The following is a 22829-nucleotide window of genomic DNA, read 5'->3' on the forward strand; positions in this document are numbered from 1 at the left end:
TTACAATTAGACAGCAGTTGCAGCTTGAAATGATGCCAATTATTGAGAACGACACAGATAATCATGCAATCCTTTTAACAGAAGCCCGGGATGTAATTCAGCTCACATTGAAAATCCCTTCAATAACCGCGAACCTTTGCACAAAATTACTATTGATATTGAGCAGCATTAGTCGATTAAGTAGAGAGTGTAATTCTACGGCACAAAACTAGTCCCATAAATTAAACCCTTGAACCAGATGACTGACAGGGAACATCCAAATGTCACATTGAAGCAGGGAAGGACTATTGAGTGGAATTTTTGCACATTCATTTGTTTCAAATAAAAAGGATGAAGGACATCTGCTTTCTGCAGAAGCACAGTAATTTCACACTGTGTTTCCAAGAGGTTTACTGTAATTTACTACGCTGTGTTCACAAGAGTTAGATAAACGCCTGCAGTGAACTGTATTAATAAAATAGTTATGACATGACAGCAAGTATTTCATAAAATTACACACAGCTATTTATGCCTTGGCGCACATCAGCTAATTCACCACGAACTAGGCTTTGAAAAACATCCCTTCGAAGGCCTACATTGGTAGTGATGTGCCCGTTAGTACACCACGAACATTCGCATTACACAGTCCGCAGCCTTGGGGTATTCTAACGGAGATCACTTATGAGATATACTTTGGAAACTGATAAGACAATCTCTTCCATTGACACTTGTATGAAGATACTTTATTAAACACTAACATGCAACGATGCTTCAAGGACATTAAAACCAGTCATTTGGCGTGGGGCATCCTGAGTTTGCAACATTACAAAACCAAGCAGGAGAAAACAAGAGATGCTTATGTCTGAAGAAGGGTCTCGACCCAAAACGTCACCCATTCCTTCTCTCCAGAGATGCTGCCTGTCTCAATGAGTTACTCCAGCTTTTTGTGTCTATCTTCGGCTTAAACCAGCATCTGCAGTCCTTCTTACACAAATAGGTTATGTTCATTGGATCACATTGAAACTCCTGGGATGAGATCAGGGACAAGATTATAGTGATCTTCCTGCTACTTATCCTTTAGTGAAAGGCATATTTGTTCCATCAATCAATATTTAAATCATTTGTATATCCCTCAAAAGTGGTAACAAATAAATATATTTTGAGTGCCTGATTGCACTGCCAGGTGGTGCATCTGTGGAATTAATTGCCACGGACAGCTGCGGAGGTCAAGTCATTGGGTATTCAACAGATTGACAGATTCTTGATTAGTAAGGGTGTCAAAAGTTATGGGGAGAAGGCAGGAGAATGGGGTTGAGGGGGAAAGATAGATCAGCCATGATTGAATGGAGTAGCCTTGATGGGCCGAATGGCCTAATTCTGCTCCCAAGACTTATGAACATGAACCATACTGACAAACAAACCCAGGCCAATATTTGCACAGAGATAAATTGAGAGCTTGTTTCCCTGATGGCAGCGTAGAGATTTGAATATGTTCTAGACACAAAATGCTGGAGTGACTCAGCATGTCAGGCAGCATCTCTGGAGAATTGGAATAGGTGACATTTCAGGTTGAGACCGTTCTTCAGACAGAGGGTCAGGGGAGGAGGGAAACTAGAGGTATGAACAAGTACATAGAACAAGAACTATCAGAGACGGCACCGATGATCTGGGAAAGGTGGAGCCCACAATGGTCCATTGTTGGCCATGGCTTAATATTTTGCATGGGCAGCTTACAACCTAGGATGAATATTGTATTTCCTCTCTCACCGTCCCTCCCCCACCCTAGTCATCCTGCTAGTTTCACTGATCATATGACTTTGGTCATCAGTGCCAGCACAGATTTGAATATTTTGAATTTGATTGACATCACAGTAAAGCCACTGGCTATATTTCAGCGTTGCCCAGGAGAAAACACCAACAGCTGCATGTACAAAGCACAATGTATATGCATGGTATTACCAGTGTTTTGCATCTTAAAGCCCGGTCCCACTTTCCCGAGTTACTCACGAGTTTCCCCTCGATTCAAACTCGGAGAATTACGGTAATAGCCAGCTGTAGGTACTCGGGGCTATTTTTCCTGACTTGCCTGATGCCCCGAGTACCTACGGCTGGCATTACGATCCACTATGAAATATCTACGAAAGCCTACGGCCTCCTACGGACATTCTCCGAGTTTGAAGCAAGGGGAAAACTCGGGAGAATTCGTAACTCGGGAAAGTGGAACAGCCCCTTAACAAAGTACCTCCAGACTTGCTACACTACCGAGATTAGTAAACAGCTGACAAAATGCAAATCTATTTGTAGACTTCAAAGAATACCGAGGCAGATATTATTTCTTTGCTCGTCCACGATGACAGAAAATTCAAGCATGCACTTTCAGAGAACAAAAAACCATTTCATGTACCACCAGCAGAAATGTCCATCTCTGAGTGGGTTTCTATTAGTTTTTTCTACCTTTATCATCTCAACTGATTCATTGATTTAAAGACACAGCATGGAGATCGGGTTCCTTGGCCCACGTTCACACTAGTTCGATGTTGTCCCACGTACCTCTCCCCAACACTCCGGGTAATTTACAGAGGCCAATTAACCTACAAACCCATGTCTTTGAGATGTGGGAGGAATCCACTCAGTCATAGGGAGAATGTGCAAACTACACACACAGAAAGCAGCCGAGGTCAGGATCAAACACAGGTCTTTGGCGCCATGAGGCAGCGACTATACCAGCTGCCCTAATGTGCCGATTTCACACGGTCCATCTCCTACCTTTCTCCATTCATTAACCTCGCAATTCCATTTCAGGGGAATGATTTGCTATCATTAGCCACCACAAGCCCACAGCTAACATAACTCTCCCTCCTTCTACCCAACTTCCTCCAAAGACTCCATTCTACACTCCCAGTTTCTCAGTCTCCATCGCAACTGTTCAGATGATGGCACCATCCAATATGCTGCCCCTTATGTTCAATTGTACATTCTCTTCAACAGTTTTGTTCTCAAGGCTGGTTCTGGGACTAGAATGATTTTCCAATCCACCAGCAATGCATCATCCTGGACCATTTAGACCAGTGGTTCCCAATGTGGGGCGTACGCCCCACAGGGGGGCAATTTGATTTTTAAGGGGGGCAATTGAGCGCGACTGAGGAGGTCTGGGTCCAAATTTTCGATTTTAATTTTTTTGGATTTTCCATCAGGTAAACATATGTAGTTTATGTTTCAGATGTTATTTTGAGTAAATATTTTTTTGGGGGTAAAAAAGGTCTTTATTGTGTAGTTATTACATAATCACCGCGCCATCGCTCTTCATGCACGTCGCACGAAGCGCGCGAGGTCATGGGAGAACCTTATTTATTGAATTGGATTTAGAAATGCGATTCAAAGAGCTTTTGCTAAGTTACCCTTATAATATCTATTTCCTCTGTTTTCTCTCAAGGGAAAGCAAGGGGGGGGGCATCAGGATTTTAGAGGTGATTAGGTGGGGCATGGCCAAAAAAAGGTTGGGAACCACTGATTTAGACAATAGACAACAGGTGCAGGAGTAGGCCATTCGGCACTTCGAGCCAACACCACCATTCAATGTGATCATGGCTGATCATCCACAATCAGTACCCCGTACCTGCCTTCTCCCCATATCCCCTGACTCCGCTATTTTTAAGAGCTCCATCTAGTTCTCTTGAAAGTATCCAGACAACCAGCCTCCACCGCCCTCTGAAGCAGAGAATTCCACAGACTCACCACTCTCTGAGAAAAAGTGTTTCCTCGTTTCCGTTCTAAATGGCTTACCCGTTATTCTTAAACTGTGGCCCCTGGTTCTGGACTCCCCCAACATCAGGAACATGTCAGAGATTTAAAAGTGGAGTGATTACAATGCCCGATTGCAGATCAATTTCTAGGACTAACATCCAGTCAGAGTCTACTGGGTTGTATACACTTGACAATGCAATAGCAGATGGTGCCCATGGGAGGAAAAGCTACACAAATAACTACCAATGTCAGTATTGAACACGCTGTGTACAACATTGCACAGGGATTCAAATTGCAGCACACATGATATGGAATGCTGTTTTACCACAATGGCATACCATAAACCTAAAATTTAGTAGTTATTTAAGTTATGATGTCGGATGGAAGTTGCATACCCAAATCTCGTTGCACTTATGTGCAATGACAATAAAACATATTATTATGATGTTCCATCTATAAAAATGGTTGTGTAAATAAAGCTCGGCATATTTCTTTAGATTCTTTGCTTTAATTAGCAACTTTATATTGACAATAAATCAATGTTTACATTTTGAGTGAACAATCGAAATGTCAGTTAAATAGTGCACAGCAGGACAGTTATTTCAGATAAAGCAATAAAAAACACATGCATTACCCGATTGGTAACACTTTCAACAATGAGTTGCATGTGGGTCAGGACTCACAACAGTCCACTGCACTACAGAACAACAATTAAAGGGCATCTATTTCAGGAGCAGGGGAAACGGAACCAAATCAAAGAAACCGCAGCAATTTTGGTCAGTCAAATCAGGGTATTTCCATCAGAAATGCAATGTGTGGAGCAGAGTTGCACACATATTAAATACTTCAATTCACTTTGCCACTTTCAGCAAAGCAGTCACGAGATTTGACATGAAGGTGGAATTGTACAATTATGCCAACTCTGAATGGGAGCCCTAGTCCAAAAATGAAGGATAAAGCAACTACATCTATTCTTGCCTGGTTCAATTGTAGATTTGACCTTTACAGAAACTATAGACAGTACTTTTAACACAATACCATGGGATCAAATCTCATACTATTGTGCAATGCCTTCCAACGCAAGGTTACCCGGCTATCACAACATACGGCTGACACAATGAATTTTTTTTAAATTAACGACATAGTTACTATGTATATTTACTGGCAGCACCATGGACTAAATAGGCAGGCAACCTTTCACGCCACATCACAGCTGGCAAATAAAGCAATGCTAACGAAATGCACTTGGGGAACTTGAAACCAGCCATTAACTACAATACAAATCATTCCCGACAACTTTGAAAGCCAACAGCAACAAATTATAAAGCATGTTGATATACCTTCCTATCTACAACAAACATTTGGTGCTACATGCATGCATGCCAGCCCACAAATAGGACCACACGAGTAGAGAATTGCCACAATGTTTGGTGAACCACTAGAATAACATCTGCACCCGAGGCAGAAACAGGCACAAAAAATTAAGAACAAATGTAAAGATCTGAAGAGCTGTGTTTTTTCACTGAAGCATAAAGCTGCAGAGAAGAACATGTCAACTTTCAATGCTACTAAGGGCCTGTCCCACTGTACGAGGTAATTCAAGAGTTCTCCCGAGTTTTTCCCCTAATTCGAACTCGGAGAATGTCCGTAGCGGGTCCGTGGATGTCTTGTAGTGGCTTGTACGAGTAAAAAGTAACCATTTTTTTCATCATAAGTATTTTTTTTTACTCGTGTACATTTTTCAGTGTTGAAAAAACGTCACGAGTTTACCGGATTTCCCGAGTACCTACCGTTATTCGTAACAAGCCGCTACGAGACATCCACAAACTCCTATGGACCCACTATGGACATTCTCCGAGTTAGAATCAGGGGAAAACTCGGGAGAACTCGTGAATCACCACGTACAGGCCCTTAAGGATATTTGAGGACAACAAAAATTCTCCAGCAAGTTTAACCACCAGTTAGCCAAGTCACAGAAACAAGTCAAGAGTGTTTAATTGTCATGAATAGATCAATGAAATTCTTAGCTACTACAGTGTTACAGGCACATTAAACCCAATAACACAACAAATAAATGTACAATTAGACACCAAGCTGGTTGAACTGCTGCCTCACAGCGCCAGAAACCTGGATTCGAGCCCGACCTCACGTGCGTTCCGTGTGGATTTTGCACGTTCTCCCTGTGATCGCACAAATTTCCTCCAGTGCACCAGTATATCCTCCCGCATTCCAAACATACGAGTTTGGAGGTTAATTGGCCCCTGTATAGAGTGTTGGGAGTGGATGTGTATATAGAACTAGTGTGAATGGGTGATAGAGGGTCAGCGTGGACTCGACAGGCCAAAGGGCTGGTTTCTATGCAGTATCTCTGAACTAAACAATAATACAATAACAATAATACAATTTAACTGCCCATCCCTGGTTGCCCTTGAGAAGGTGGTGGCGAGCTGTCACGTTGTACCGCTGCAGTCCTTGTGGGGTGGCTTTTCCCTCAATGATGTTAGGGATTTTGACCCACTGACGGTGAAGGAGCAGCAATACATTTCCAAGTCAGGATGACGTGTAGTTTGGAGGGCAACTCCCATGCTTTTGTAAGGTGTTTTGGACATTGGGGGTGAACAGGCGGATGGAAGAGAATGTGGGTAGCACGGTAGCTTTACAGCACTAGCAGCTCCGGAGATCCGGGTTCGATCCCGACTATGGGTGCTGTCTATACGGAGTTTGAACAATCTCCCCATGACCGTGAGGGTTTTCGCCGAGATATTCAGTTTCCTCCCACATTCCTAAGATGTACAGGTATTGCTTGGTGCATGTGTACATTGCCCCTAGCGTGTGTAGGATGGTGTTAATGCACAGGGTACGCTGGTTGGCACAGACTCGGTGGGTCAAAGGGCCTGTTTCTGCACTGTATCGCTAAACTAAACTAAAAATAAGAAATAAAAGCAGGGTTAGACGACACAGAATAGAGGCTGGTGGGTGGAATACCCTGAGGATTTAGGCAAGTTCTCCACATATTTGCACAACTTCCTGTCTGGCACAGTCAGAGAAAGATCTAGTCGTCACAGGAAATCTCACAATGAGCTTCATTGGGAATCCTGGTCCAAGCATTCATGAGAGGTGCAGCAGGAAATAGAGTAATATCTTTCTTTTTGTCCAGCTTTTCCCAACCCCACAAGAAAAACTTGCAGCATCAAAACCAGCACACAAAAAAACAAATACTTGTTCTAACTTATCAGCGTTTATGCTCCCCAGGAGTCTCCTCATCTAATTCCGCCAGTAATAACTGTGCTATTTTTCCACTAGTATAATGAAGTGCTTGAATGCTTTTCACCTCAACTACTCACTCTGATAGCAAATTTCACATTAACCAATCTGTAGTAAAGATAGTTTCTCCAGAATTCCCATTGGATTTATTAGTGACTGTCTTTAATTGATGGCATCTACCACTGGCCTGCAATCACTGATAATCTTGAAGATAGTCGATCAAATTCCCCCTTAAAACTCCTCAAATAGTATTCATTAGTTGGAAGTAATTAATGCATTAGACCAACTATATTATACATTTTGCAATGAACAATGTCTCGTTTCTTCTTTCGATTCCAGCTTTGTGTCACACATTTCAGTTTTGCACGCAATCTTGCACATCAACTTCTCTCTTCTTGCACATATCTCGATAAACTGAGACTATGACGTCAACTGTTCTAGAAATAAACAGACGCAAATTTTTTCCAACTGCGGTTTCTGTCATTTGCATACACCGGGACGCAAGTTGAATTTTAGTCACTCAATGATAGAACCAGGCTAATTCTTCTGCTAATGCCACCCACATAAGCAGATACCAAATGCCTGGCCACGTGTGTAGAATATAGAATCAAGAATCAGTCCTGCAAGCCCATGCAACCTAATGCAAAATTAACAGCAATTATTTGGGAATTTAATTCACAATGTATTTGCACACCTCTTGGATAGATCTTAAAATAATTTAAAACACACATTGAGAAATTATTAATCTCAATACTTCCATTTAACCTCCTTTTCAGACATTTACAACCTCCAGGGTTTGGTGCTGGCCACATTGCTGTTTGTCATTAAAATCAATGATTTTGTTGAGAACATACAAAGCATGATTAGCATGTTTGCAGACGACACTAAAGTGAGGGGCATTGTAGACTGCGAAGCTGGTTATCAAAGGTTGCACCAGGATCTTGATCAGATGGGCATGTGGGCAGTGGAATGGTTAATAGAATTTGAATGCAGATAAATGTGAGGTGTTGTGCTTTGGGAATTCTAACCAGGGCAGGGCCTTCACAGTAAATGTTAGGCTCTTGGGAGGGTGGTAGTCAGTCAGGGTTTTGAGTATAGAAGCTGGGATCTTATGTTACAGCTGTACAAGGTGCTGGTGAGGACACATTTGGAGTATTGTGTTCAGTTTTGGGTCACCCTGTTATAGGAAAGATGTCGTTAAGGTGGAAAGAGTGCAGAGAAAATTTATGCGGAGATTATCAGGACTTGAGGGCCTGAGCTACAGGGAGAGGTTGGGCAGGTTAGGACTGTATTCCTTGGAGCGTAAGAGGATGAGAGGTGATCTTCTTGAGGTGTATACGATCACGATTGTAATACATAAGGAAGATGCACAGAGTCTTTTACACAGAGGTGGGGAATCAAGAACCAGAGGACAATGATTTAAGATGAGAAGGGAAAGATTTAATAGGAACCTGATGGGCAACTTTTTCAGAGGGTGGTGGGTATATGGAAAGAGCTGTAGGAGGAGGTAATTTCTCTGGAGAAGGGTTTCGGCCCGAAACGTCACCTATTTCCTTCACTCCATAGATGCTACTGCACCCGCTGAGTTTCTCCAGCGTTTTTGTGTACCTTCGATTTTCCAACATCTGCAGTTCCTTCTTGAACACATGAATAATTTAAAAGGTGTTTGGACGGGTACATGGATAGGAAAGGTTTAGAGGGATATGGGCCGAATACAAGCAGGTGGGACTAGTGTCCATGGGGCACCTTGGTCACCATGGGCAAGTTGGGCTGAAAAGCCTGTTTCAGTGTGGCATGACCCCAGAAACACATAATGCTCTTAACACATGAAATGCTTACTTTTTCTATCCCATTAGATTGAAATAACATTTTTTTAAATGTTAATACATAATCAACTTTGCATCATCATCGGTATTTTAATTAATTACAGAAAAGTTATGATTGAGGAACAGATTTTTCTTTTGCACTCATGAGCCGAAGTATACTAAAAATAACAAACATTATCAATAACAAAAGGCTGAAGCACCATGGAGAAAAAAAATACTACATGCCTGAACTATTGGAAAGTGTTCCAAAGGTAATTTCAAGATTTCTGATCATACTATTCAAGGAATCCTATAACATTTATATTAACTATTCATGTTCATGTTAAAACATATCTTGCATTTCAGTCCCAAACAAGGACAGCAGATCGAGCATAGCATTTAGTCGTCGTGGCTGAGCAATTTACATTTTTATTTGGTTTTAAAAAGTGGTGTTAAATTAAAATAAAGTGCTAGAAATGCACTGCAGGTCAGTCAGTATCTAGAGAAAGAAAAATACTTAATTATTCAATCAATTTCTATTCAATCAAGCCAGCGCAAGGTTACAATGTATCCCCACAACTGTATCCACATTGTGAATTAAATCAGATCCAGTAACTTAAAAAAGCCAAGAAAAATGTTTTGTTAACTGAACAGTAATTGAACATCTACAGTAAATGAACATCTACTTTCCTTAAAAAAAATGAATGGAGCTAAGGAATAGGTGACGTTTCGGGTCGAGACCTGAAACGTCACCTATTCCTTCGCTCCATAGATGCTGCCTCACCCGCTGAGTTTCTCCAGCATTTTTATCTACCTTCGATTTTTCCAGCATCTGCAGTTCTTTCGTAAACACCCTGCTTTCAAATATCAGCTTTGCACAAAATATCCATTAAGCCCACCTTAAATGAACTTGCAATGCGAGACTCCAAAGAATTTCCGTTTTCACCCACCTCTCCAATCCTCCAACTATTTGTTGCTCGCGTTCAAGACAGAAACAGCATCTTCTGAACACAACCACTTTAAAATGTATTTAGCTCTCAGTGAAATGCAGTGGGTTCAAATTTCATCGCAGAAATTTGAGTGCATGACAGGAGGGCTAACACTCCAGAGCAGCACAGAGTCATGCAAGGTCGATCGGTGTGCACTGTAGTTGGGATGTTACTTGATTACAGGTCAGGTATAGGAATGTTGTAAATTATTTCCAGCAGAGGGAGCATTGTATTTTTACAATTTTATGTTTTATATATATTGCTCATGCTCAAAGAACAGCAGTGCTATTCTGCTTGGTGCCCTGGTCTCTACCAACTTAAGTTAAAAAGAAACAGATTATATTGTTCTGATCTCTTGGCTGTCTGTTGGGAATTTGATGTGCAAATTGACAGCAAAACGTCCTTCACCAGCTGTTAAGTAGTTTGGGACAGGAGGCAGTGAATGGCAAAGCAGTACATATACACCCAGGTATATATTGATGGAGCCTTAGTAGAAATGGTCAAATTAGGAATAAATATCACCAGCAATTTGTCCTGGAACAGCCACGTTAAAGCCATGGCCAAGAATGTACACCAACCCCTACTTCACAAATCTAGTGCCACCAGGACAATGTGCCTTGAAATTAAAAAAAGGATATTGCATATCTTCTTAGGCCAAGATAAGATCCTTCAGAGAGCTGAAAGTTGCAAGATGGCGTTGGAACATGGCGACTCTTTGCGTGCTGCCCCAGAAGAGGATCTATTTATAATCGTTTCACTGTTTTATCTGTGATTGATTGCACTCATGTATAATTAGATTTAAAAATTAATCCTCTTCTTTCCTTATCAGACATCATTTTGCCTCCTTTAAACCTCTAGCCTTTGTAACCGACTCCACCCATCTGCCAATTATTCCACCCTCTGACCTGTATCCACCAGGCTTGCCCCCACCTCACTTTATCTGCTTTCTCTTCCCTACTCCAGTGAGATGGGTCCTGACCCAAAACGTTGTCTTCCCATTCCCTCCACAGATGCTGCCTTAACCGGCTGCGTTTCTCCAGCTTTTTGTTTTTTATAAAGCATGTATCGGGTTAAGGCATTGCGCTATGACAGACTATCTACCATGCACGTGTTATCAAACACATTTGTCGGAGCCTTATATTAACCATTTACCATCAGTGTATCATTGGATACCCTCTGGCGTGTAACTTAAGTGGCCAATTTTCATTTGTGAACATATATGGCGAAGTGCCAGTGGGATTTTTCAACCACTTGTACAACCCGACATTGACACAAATAGCTCACTATGTTAAATGACCAGTCTTCTGTGTTACAAGGACACATTATTGCTAGCTTCTGCAAATTATCTTTCCAAGAGTTATACTGAGTTGCAAAAGCAGCAAGTCAGGGATTTGGTGCTCTCAGATTTTCACACAGGCTGTGACACCAAGTACCTTGAAATTACAGATGTCATGCCATCGATTTACTTGCTGGATATACCCTTGAAAGAAGGAGTGAAGAAAAGTAATAAGATATTACCACTGCTTCAGCAAATTCCTTATCTGGCCATACAAAGTAAACAAAACAAAAATGCTACATGCTTTTGGCTATAGCTTGTGCTATTTCCACTGGTGTCAAAAAGTACACACCATATGGACAATCCCAAGGTATAAGGACACCGAACACACAAAAGCACCCATAGAGGGGAAAAGAATAAAATACATCTTATTCCACAATATTTTAATTTTGCTGATCAGACACCTGCGAAGGATACGAGATTACATTAAAAAAAAAAAATCGGATTCTCTTAACAATTTTACAACCTCAAGGAGTCCGGAAATAATTTACAGCCATAGTAGTACCCGTACTTTTGCAACTTTATCTATTCTGATAAGGGTCAATCTCTTCGACATATTATTTTTCAAACTGTAACAAAGGATACTTTAGCGGACTATTTGACTTCACGTTACATTAACAACCTCAACTTTAGACCAGCACCCGAAATAATGCATGACACCTCATTTAATCTTTCTCAATTTGGATTAAAGTCTACTGCACAACGCAAAACACACACGAGAAAAACAATTAAAACGGGCAGTCCATCCCCTAAAAGACAACAAGCAGATTTTCGCTTTTACCACTTTTTGTTAATATATTGACATCCTAATGTCACACCATCACTACCTGCCCATGATGCGTGCTTGAACAAAAATGATTTAGATTCATCAACAATGAAGTGAACTGGACATTGCAAGTAGACCACGTTAAAGGTGAAGTGTAGACAACAACACGAGCATCCTCGGGCGCCGCCGGGCGAACGGGTCGACAACCGGTTAAAGGCATCCGTGCCCCCCCCCCCCATGACAGCACTGTCCAACTCACCTGCCCTTTGATGATGGGGTCCGAGAGGATCTCGATGCCGTACTTCATCTCGTTCAGTTCTTCGATGTTGAGGAAAGCTGAGAGGCACAAAACCAGCGCCGACCATACGGTGACAAGCAGGAGCCTGCTTGTTGTGCCCGCCATCTTGGAACATCGCGGAGGCGCGCGACTTCTCACCCGAACTTTATCAGGCTTGGTCCCGCCTCCCCGCGGGTGCGATTGGTCAGGTGGAGCCAATCATGCCATGACGCGGGGCCAGGCCCGTCGGTAATTGCTCAACTGTTCCGTCACTCAGATAATGACTCGCCACTCGCCACTCACCCCTCCCCCCTTCTTCCCCGCCTCCCCGGGCACTGGATGCGTGAGTCAACCTAGAAGATCTTTGAACCTAACCTGCTTGAACAAGCTCCAGCGGGCGAATTGACCGGAGATCCTGTCACAAATTGACTGGGTGACACTGTTGTCACTCATGACACCGGCCTCCCTCTCCCCCTCCCCCTCGCTGTTATAACGGGTCAAGAAGTTAGACCGGGTCAACACTTTTTTGTCTCGTCCCATTTGTCAGTGGTGTGGATAAATAAGCCACTGTTCGCGTGACAACTGGTTTGCTGCCATTGTCAGTCAGGATGGTGGTCGTGGCGTGGTCGTGGCCATTCCTTCGTTGACTTTTGCTGATCACGTTGCACTGCAGTGGTGACTCAAGTGCATTTTCCTTCATGAAAAGTACACGTTCAAAACACATTCAGCTCGATTAAATAGGGCGACACGCAGTGGTGCTCCCACGTCCCAAAGTTGTGCGCAGGGTTTGGAGGTTAGGTACACAAAAATGTTGGAGAAACTCAGCGGGTGCAGCAGCATCTATGGAGCAAAGGAAATAGGATGGAGTAATCTATGAAATAAGATGAAATAATCTATAGGGTGATTTCACCAAAGGTCAAATGAGCGTAGATCCCCCCCTCACGTGACCGAATTTTTTTTTTTTTTTTTTTTTTTTTTTTTTTTAAAAGATGAGAATAAGAAAAAGAGGTTAGATAGTAAAGGATAGAAAAATGTGAAATATATAGTGTGTGAAGAAAGAAAACGAGTAAATGAAGAAAGTTGAGAGAGAAAATAGTGAAAAGAAAAGGAGATCATTATTTATAGTCTTGACCAACCCTCGTCCAGTCCTGAAACAGTTATTTTTTACAATTGTGTTGCACCATATGATTCCAAAAAAACGACGAATGGAGACCAACTCGTTATGAATTGGTCTGATTTATCCATTAGGAGGAATCGCATTTCCTCAAGATGAGCGGTGTCCAACATACTTGCAATCCACATTTTAAGCGTTGGTATTGATGTACCCTTCCAAAATTTAAGTATTAATTTTTTTGCTATTATTAAACCATAATTAAGGAATAGATTTTGAGATGTGTTCAATTTATTCCCATCTTCCATTACACCAAATATAATCATTTCAGTATTAGGTTCCATTCTTGTCTTGAATAATTTTGTAAATATTTCAAAAATATCATTCCAAAATCTATAAAGTTTTATGCAGGAAACTAAGGAGTGTGTTATAGTTGCCTTTTGGGCTAGACATTTATCACAAGTGGCGGATATATTTGGATAAAATTTGTTCAATCTTGTTTTTGAATAATATAATCTATGTACAATTTTAAATTGTATTAGATTATGTCTTACATTAATTGAACATTTGTGAATATATATCAGGTATTTTTCCCATTTAACCTTCGTAATTTTTATCATTAATTCCCGTTCCCACTCTTCTCTAAGTACCTCTGTCGATGGTAGGTCTATATTTAGAATACTATTATATAAATAGGATATTAATTTTTGTGAGTCAGCTTCAATATTCATTGCTTCTTCCAATAAGTCAGGAGTTACTTTTTGATATCCTTGTATATATTTTTTCACAAAGTCGCAAATCTGAAGATATTTAAAATATTGGTTGTTTTTCAATTTAAATTTTAATTGTAGTTGTTGGAATGATAGTAGGTTTCCTGTTTCATACATATCCCTGATCCTTCTAATTCCGAGACTTTCCCATTGGTTATATGTCTTATCAATAAGAGATGGTTTAAATAAAGGGTTATTCGCAATTGGCATTAACAGTGATAGATTTCTTAATTTTAAAGATAATTTTATTTGTTTCCAAATTCTTATTGTACCATATATAATTGGGTTCTTCTTATATATTGTGTTATTCAGTTTTTTTGGGGAAAAGAGGATCGTTCCTATATTACAAGGATGACAATCCTCCTTCTCCATTTTTATCCATTCTGTCTGTTGTGTAGAACTATCCAACCAATAAATCATATTCTTAATATGCACTGCCCAGTAATAATACATAAAATTCGGAAGTGAAAGTCCCCCGACCTCTTTTGGTTTACATAAGTGTTTTTTTGTGATTCTATGTGATTTATAGTCCCAAATATAATTTGTAATGTTAGAGTCTAATTTTTTTTAAAAATATTTTGGTATATATACCGGTATAGACTGAAATAGGTATAGTAATTGTGGTAAGAAGATCATTTTTATTGCATTTATTCTACCTAATAATGATAAGGGAAGTGTTTTCCAAAATTTAATCCGTGTATTAAGTTTATTTAATAAAGGTATGAAATTAGCATTGAATAATGCTTTATATTTTCTAGTAATCTGAATACCCAAATATTTAAATTTTTCTGTTGCGATTTTAAAGGGGAACTTCAGTAAGTGTGTAGGTTCTTGAGGTTTTAATGTCATGATTTCGCTTTTGTTCCAGTTTATTCTATATCCAGAAAAAGACCCAAATTCCTCTATTAAGTTTAATAAATTTGGTATGCTCGTTTGCGACTTTGTAATATATAAAAGTATATCGTCTGCATATAATGAGATTTTATTCTTTGAGTCCCTGGTATTATAGCCCTGAATATTCGGATGAATTCTTATACTTTCAGCCAGGGGTTCTATCATAAGGGCAAATAGCAGGGGTGATAGTGCACATCCCTGCCTATTACCCCTTGATAGTTGAAATTTTTGAGATAACATGTTATTAGTTAAAATTCTTGCCATCGGTTTATCATATAATAATTTTACCCATGTTATAAAATTCTCTCCCATGTTAAATTTTTGTAGTACTTTATATAAGTATTGCCACTCTACCTGATCAAATGCTTTCTCTGCATCCAAAGAAATAATTGATATATCTTCTTCCTCTACTTTATGCGAGTACATTATATTAAACAGGCGTCTCAGATTATTAAATGAGTATCTTTTAGGTATAAACCCCGTTTGATCAGGGTTTATCAGTTTACTAATATATTTGCTTAATCTACTTGCTAAAATCTTTGCTAAAATTTTCTGATCTGTATTTAAAAGTGATATAGCTCTGTACGAGCCCGGATCTTCTAAATCTTTATCTTTTTTTGGAATAAGCGTAATAGTTGATTCTGTTAGTGTTTCAGGTAGTTTGTTTTCTTTAAAAGCATGGGAGTATAAATTAAATAAATAAGGGGCCGTTATCTCCTGAAATTTTTTATAAAATTCATTATTAAAACCATCTGGTCCCGGTGTCTTACCATTTTTCAACGATTTTATTGTTTCACTTATTTCTTTGATTGTAATTTGAGCTCCTAGTTCCTCTTGTTCCAAAGGGTCCAGTATTGGAAGATTACAGTTATCTAGAAATGTTTTTATTTTACTATCTTCTATTTTAATTTTAGATGTATATAAGTTTTGGTAAAATTGGGCAAATCTATTATTAATATCTTTAGGTAATATTAGTAATTCGCCTTTCTCTGATTTAATTTTGGTTATAGTATTTTCCCTTTCTTGTTTTTTCAATTGGCGAGCTAAAAGTTTATGTGGCTTGTCACCAAACTCAAAATGTTCCTGTTTTGTAATTTGGAATAGTCTTATTACTCTTGCCGATAAAATTCGATTAAGTTTAAATTTCAGTAATACTATCTTATTGTGTTTATCTATCGTGGAATCTTTGGCATTATCCAATTCTAACTGTCTGATTTCTTGTTCTAACAACAATTGTTCTGTCTTATTCTTTTTATTTTGAAAACTTTGGTATGAAATTATAATTCCTCTCATAAATGCCTTAAAAGTTTCCCATAATAAAGAAGGCGAAGTACCTGGTATATCACTTGTATCGAAAAAAAGTTTCATTTGTTGTTTTAAATATTGATATCCTTGCACGTCATTTAAAATATGTGTATTAAACCTCCAAAAAAATTTTTTACCCGGCATTCCCTCAAATTTTACTGAGAATGTCAACGGAGAGTGATCTGAGATACTACTAATGTGGTATGTTGGGTTGTTTGTATAAGGCATTAATTTCATGTCCACTAAAAAATAATCAATTCTTGAATAAGTTTTATGCACCGGAGAGTAAAACGAGTATTCCCTTCCAACTGGATTAGCAGATCTCCATACATCTATTATATTAGTATTTTTTATATATGTATTTAGAAGTTCGCTAGTTTTAGATTTTAAATTACTCTTCTTTTGTTTTGATGACTTATCTAGATATGAATCTAAAACACAGTTAAAGTCCCCCCCTATTATCACATTTTGGTAATTAAACTCTGATATTATATCAATAATTTTATCAAAAAATTGGGGGTTATCAAAATTCGGAGCATAAATATTTATCAAAGTTAGTGGGGTTGCATAAATTTCACCCGAGACTATAGTATACCTTCCCTCTTTATCTGATATAGTATTCTTTAATTTAAAAGGAATACCTTTCCTAATAAGAATAGCTGTACCCCTAGATTTAGAAGTAAATGAGGAGTAGTATGTTTGGCCTATCCAATTCGCCTTTAATCTTATTTGTGTTTGTTGTTTCATGTGGGTCTCCTGCAAAAACATTATGTCGCTTTTCAACGATTTTAGTTGGGCAAAAATTTTACCCCTCTTAATTGGTTCGTTGGCACCCCTTATATTCCAACTACAAAATGTAATTCCTCCATTCTTTATTTGTCTATCGTCTTGCATTGTAATCAGGGTAATATTCCTGAATCATATGGTGCAACCAAATACCTCAGAATTTTAGGACTTGGGTGGTCATCCCGGTTCATTAGATTTATATTGCATCTCCTTCTTGTAAAGTGCCTTAGAAAAAGAAAAAAAGAATGTGATATACAATTGCTTTCAAAAAAATTAAACAGATAAAAATTGTGCTTTAAAAAAAAAGGTGCTATTAAGGTATCTAAGGGAAGATACCTTAAGGACGAATAGCCATCAATGATGGCAAAAAATGTATCGACCCCCGTGATGTTGTTATACATTGAGCTCCTCCCCCTTGGTGAATCCTCATAAAAAGTTACATACCGTTTCATATTTTGTCTTTTCTTATATGAGTTTATCAAACCAGTGCGTGACAGCCGAGAGAAAAAATAAAAAAAAAATTAAAAAAAAGTTACCAGGAGGAGACATAAAGAGTAAAAAAAAAAAAACCCCAAAACAAATATAGAACACAACATATACACGCGAAAATTTTAACTGGAGGACATATCTCAGTTTGGTACATGTTAGTGAATGGGGAAACACGCACTTTCCCACCCGTTAAAAACATCGAAAACGGCCGATTTTTGAGCTGAAATTTTCTGTGCTAGTCGGGGTGACCGTGAGCGTTTGCTCGCTGAATTTCATCAAAAGTAAGTTAATAATGCCTTACTTTTGATGAAATTCAGCGAGCAAACGCGATAATTCCCGATATTTTGGATCTTTAAATCACCACGGCAAATGTTTGCTGTTCACTTCCGCTGTTTTCTACCTTCAGTTCCCTCTTGTAATTACCTCACTTTCTATCTTATTTTTTGCCTGAAAATTTAGGTCGCTGTGCTTCACGGTCACCCCGACTAGCACAGAAAATTTCAGCTCCAAAATCTGCCGTTTTCCATGTTTTTAACAGGTGGGAAAGTGCGTGTTTCCCCATTCACTTACACGTACCAAACTGAGAGATGTCCTCCAGTTAAAATTTTCGGTCACGTGAGGGGGGATCTACGCTCATTTGACCTTTGGTGAAATCACCCTATAGACATCACATGTATACATTCATTTGCAGGATAAATGACTCTAAAAATGTGCTTATTGTGGCCTTGTCAAACATAAGGGTTAGCACTACACGCTACGAATCCCAGTTGTGGAGACACTGGTATCGTTGTCTCGTTGTAATAATAATAATAATAAATTTTATTTATTGGGCGCCTTTCAGACATCTCAAGGACACCTTACATAGGTTAACAGGAATATAAATATATAATCAGAATAAAATAAGTAATAAAGACATCACAGAAACACAAATTAAAAACAGAATTCAGTCCAAAACCAAAAATCAAAAACACAATGTGAAGAGAGAGCAGCGGCAGCTAAAGCGTGCCAGCGTCCACTCTCCCTCCACGGCAGCCATCTTGGACAAAGACTAACAGGATTATTACCTTACAGACAAAAAATCATCCCCCCACAATGGACACCACTAGGTGGACTAACACCTCATGATCTTTTTCTCATGACAGGTGAATCCTAGGAGTGGCCTGCTGTAGCCAGCATCTCTTGTGCATCTGGCTTGGCAACCTGACCTAGTTCTCTCTGTGTGCCTTTGAGGTCTGGCACATCGTGGCTGAGCACAGGTTCGGAGTGGTACACATCTGGTATGGAACACCAAACATTCAAACACTGCGACTTGTGTCTCCAGCGACAAAACATCTGCTGGAGGAACTCAATGGGTTAGGCAGCATCTATGGAGGGAAAAATAATTGTTTCTCCAATAGGTTCTTTGTTGCTCCAGGTTCCAGCACCCACAGTCTCTTGTGTCTCCATTTTGTCTCTCCTGCAATTCAATAACCTGCTCTTTAAAATCACAAACCCATGGCATACCATAGGGTGGCATCAGTATTACAGAAATGTAAATAGACTTGGGGATTCACAATATCCAACTTTCTATCCGACCTGTGTTGAATATTTGATGAATCACATAATATTTTGGTCCAACGATCCCATTTCTTTTGGTAATTAATCTGCCCTATCAAAGATTGGCCTCAATTGCTTGATGCTGTTTTGTTTATTGTGGTGGGAAGGCACTGTTGCGGCCCAGCTGTTTTTGAAGGTTGCACATTGAGCAAGGAAGCTAATCGCAAGGTTGACAGTAAGCACCATCCGGGTGAAATGGCACACTGGGTTCAGCCTGGCATCCTCTGCGGAAATGTAGCACTTCTTTCAGTTGTGACAGTATCGAAGAGCAGACGTAATCTGTGCATTGCCATAATGTAAGATTAACCAGCCCCATTTGCTAACCCCACTTATCACCTCCCAGCCTTTGTTACCACCAGGGGGCAGCCTCGCCAAGTCTGTTTGGCCTTTTTGTCTTTTTTTTTGTTATTTGTTGGTGTGTTTTAAATGTTTATGTTAATGTTCTCTGGTTTGTTTTATGTGGGGGGTGGGGGTCAGAGGAAACTTTTTTTCAGTCTCTTACCTTGCCGGATATGCAATTGTTTTCCGGAACGTATCTCCGGTTGCTCTGCGGCCTAACATCATGGGGCTGGAGGCCTCGCTCGGGACTGACTTGGAGCCCCACCACGGGGATGGGAACTTACCATCGGAGCCGATCCCTTGCCTGGGATCGTCGCTCCAACCGCAGCCTGCGGATTTCACCATCGAGGAGCTCGCAGTCTCGGGTAGAGACCGATGTCGGGAAGCTCCAAACAGCGCAGAAGGTTTCGACCCGAGGTCCGATCACCCGGCGCAGGGGAGCTGAGATTCCCCTCCCGATGAAGGAGCTTGATCGCCCTGACGCGAGGACCCAAAACGCCGCCGGCTACGGGAGCCAAGATTACCCCCTCAACGGAAGCCACGGGAGAACAAAGAAGGGAAGAGATTGAACTTTTTTTTCGCCTTCCATCACAGTGAGGAATGTGGAGGAGTCACTGTGGTGGATGTTTATGTTAAAATGTGTTTTGTGTGTTCTGGTCCTTTTTAGTGGTATGACTGTATGGCAAATCAAATTCCTCATATGTTGCAAAACATACTTGACTAATTAAGTATGATTATGATCTCCACCTTCCCACCACCTGGCTCCATTTGCCAAACATTTCGCCTCACTTGTATCCAGCTCTCTCCTACCTGCCTCTCCCCCTCCTGCACCAACCCCCACCCCACACACCTCTTTACACTGACTATTTCCCCTTCACACTATCGACCCTGATGCAGGGTCTACATCTTAAACATCGACCATTCCTTTGCCCCCACAGATGCTTCCTGACCCGCTGAATTCCTCCAGCAACCCGTTTTTTGCTCCGGATGGCAGCATCTGCAGTCTTGTGTCTGCATAATGCCCCTGTCCCACTTAGGAAACCTGAACGGAAACCTCTGGAGACTTTGCGCCCCACCCAAGGTTTCCATGTGGTTCCTGGAGGTTGCAGATGGTTGCAGGAGGTTGCAGGTAGTGGAAGCAGGTAGGGAGACTGACAGAAACCTCCGGGAACCTCCGCACGGAAACCTTGGGTGGGGCGCAAAGTCTCCAGAGGTTTCCGTTCAGGTTTCCTAACCGGGACAGGGGCATATGTTTACCTCTTGCAGCAGAAGATGGCATCTGCAATGATGGGAGAGAGTGGGAGAGCGTTCCCGGGGAGTGAGAGGAACCTGGACAGGCTGGTGCGGAAACAGTGCCCACAGGAAGCAAGTTATTTTGCAAAAGGCAAAAGAGAGATTCTCCAGGGCTATAGCTTGGTGCTCCTAGCAGCAGGTTGCCAGGGAGACCTCTGTAGGGATGAGTGCAGTCTCTGAATGCCTGTACTCTGGGGAAGCTGATCCCCCTCTGCCTGTCCCTGGGCAGTGGAGGGAAGGAGGTGACGTCTCCTCTCATTGAAGGTGGAACTTGGGGACTTCCCTAATGCAGCAGGGTGCAGCAAACCATGAGACTGAAAAGAAAATGCACATCTTTGAGTGATCCACTTGTCTGAAGAAAGGACAGTTTTTATTTACCCCAGTCACAACCAGGTTTTACTGTGTTCTCCTGAAACTGTTTTATTTGAAACACTCAGCAAGATAGGTGGGAGGAGAAACAGTGGAGGAAGGAACTGCAGATGCTAGATAGACACAAGACGCTGGGGTAACTCAGCAGGGCAGGCAGCATCTTTGGAGAGAAGGAATGGGTGACGTTTTGGGTCAAGACCCTTCTTCAGAGTCATTGTTTCAGGTTGAAGACCTTCCACTCCTCTCGACACAGATGCTGCCTCACTTGCTGTGTGTTCTGATTCTGTTCTATTCTGTTTTGTAGGGTTTTTTTTTGCACAATCCGCAAGCATTGCCACTTTTCATTTCACTGCACATCTCGTGTGCGTATGTGACAAATAAACATGTCTTGACGTGACTTGAGAGAGGGAGAGGGTGAGGTGTGCTGCTGTAACCGCACAGACTGTGCCGCACAGACCAAGACAAGTTTTGTTATTGTCCTCTCTTGCCAATAGAACTGATTTGTAACTAAACAGATGAGGGAGCCTTTTCCATTCTACTAGTCAGATCCTTGAACCTGTTCGCTTGTAACAATAGACAATAAATAATAGGTGCAGGAGTAGGCCATTCGGCCCTTTGAGCCAGCACCGCCATTCAATGTGATCATGGCTGATCATCCCCAATCAGTACCCTGTTCCTGCCTTCTCCCCATATCCCCTGACTCCGCTATTTTTAAGAGCCTTATCTAGCTCTCTCTTGAAAGCATCCAGAGAACCTGCCTCCACTGCCCTCTGAGGCAGAGAATTCGACAAACTCACCACTCTCTGTGAGAAAAAGTGTTTCCTCGTCTCCGTTCTAAATGGCTTACTCCTTATTCTTGAACTGTGGCCCCTGGTTCTGGACTCCCCCAACATCGGGAACATGTTTCCTGCCTCTATCGTGTCCAAACCCTTAACAATCTTACATGTTTCAATGCGACACCCTCTCATCCTTCTAAACTCCAGAGTGTACAAGTCCAGCAGCTCCATTCTCTCAGCATATGACAGTCCCACCATCCCGGGAATTTTTTTTTTTTTTTTTTTTTTTTTAGAAGTAAGTACAATACAGTGGTATCTTTTTACAGGTTCCCAAAATTATGTTAACATAATACATTCTCTGTACAACATTTTTTTTTTTTAAAGAGTGAAATAAGAAAGAAAGAGATAGTAAAGAATAGAGGAGAGTCTAGTGTGTGTGAATAAAAAGGAGGAAAAGAGATATGCAAGAAAAGAAAGCAGGAGGGAGATTATCAAATCACCGCAAGGAGATGAGTTTTTATATTATTGATCATCTTTCATCCATACCTGAAACTTTTATTTTTTACGATACTGTTGCACCACATGAATCCAAGAAATCAATAAATGGACACCAACTCGTTAAGAATTGGTCTTGTTTATGTATTAGGAGTAGTCTCATTTCTTCCAAGTGTGCTGTGTCCAACATATTACTAATCCACATTTTAAGCGTTGGTATAGTAGCATTTTTCCAAAATTTAAGTATGAGTTTTTTTGTTGTTATTAACCCATAATTAATGAATGAATTTTGGGATATGTTTAATTTGTTCCCGTCTCCCGTTACTCCAAATATAATCTTTTCAGTATTAGGTTCCATTCTTATCTTAAATAGATTTGTGAATATATTGGGAACATGTTTCCTGCCTCTATATCGTTTCCAAACCCTTAACAATCTTATATGTTTC

General features: G+C 40.5%; 1 protein-coding gene across 1 annotated transcript in view; it reads right to left on the reverse strand.

The window, feature by feature from the left end:
• Positions 1-12339, reverse strand: part of os9 (OS9 endoplasmic reticulum lectin) — a 33156-nt gene extending 20817 nt beyond the window's left edge. The window contains exon 1 of the mRNA XM_055664576.1: positions 12143-12339. Within this exon, the coding sequence (XP_055520551.1) occupies positions 12143-12286 (144 nt within the window). The 5' untranslated portion in view covers positions 12287-12339. The remainder of the gene's footprint in view (positions 1-12142) is intronic.
• Between the last annotated feature and the right edge of the window lie 10490 nt (positions 12340-22829).

This window comes from Leucoraja erinacea, chromosome 40 (genome assembly GCF_028641065.1).
Source record: "Leucoraja erinacea ecotype New England chromosome 40, Leri_hhj_1, whole genome shotgun sequence".
NCBI classification, from domain to species: Eukaryota; Metazoa; Chordata; class Chondrichthyes; order Rajiformes; family Rajidae; genus Leucoraja; species Leucoraja erinaceus.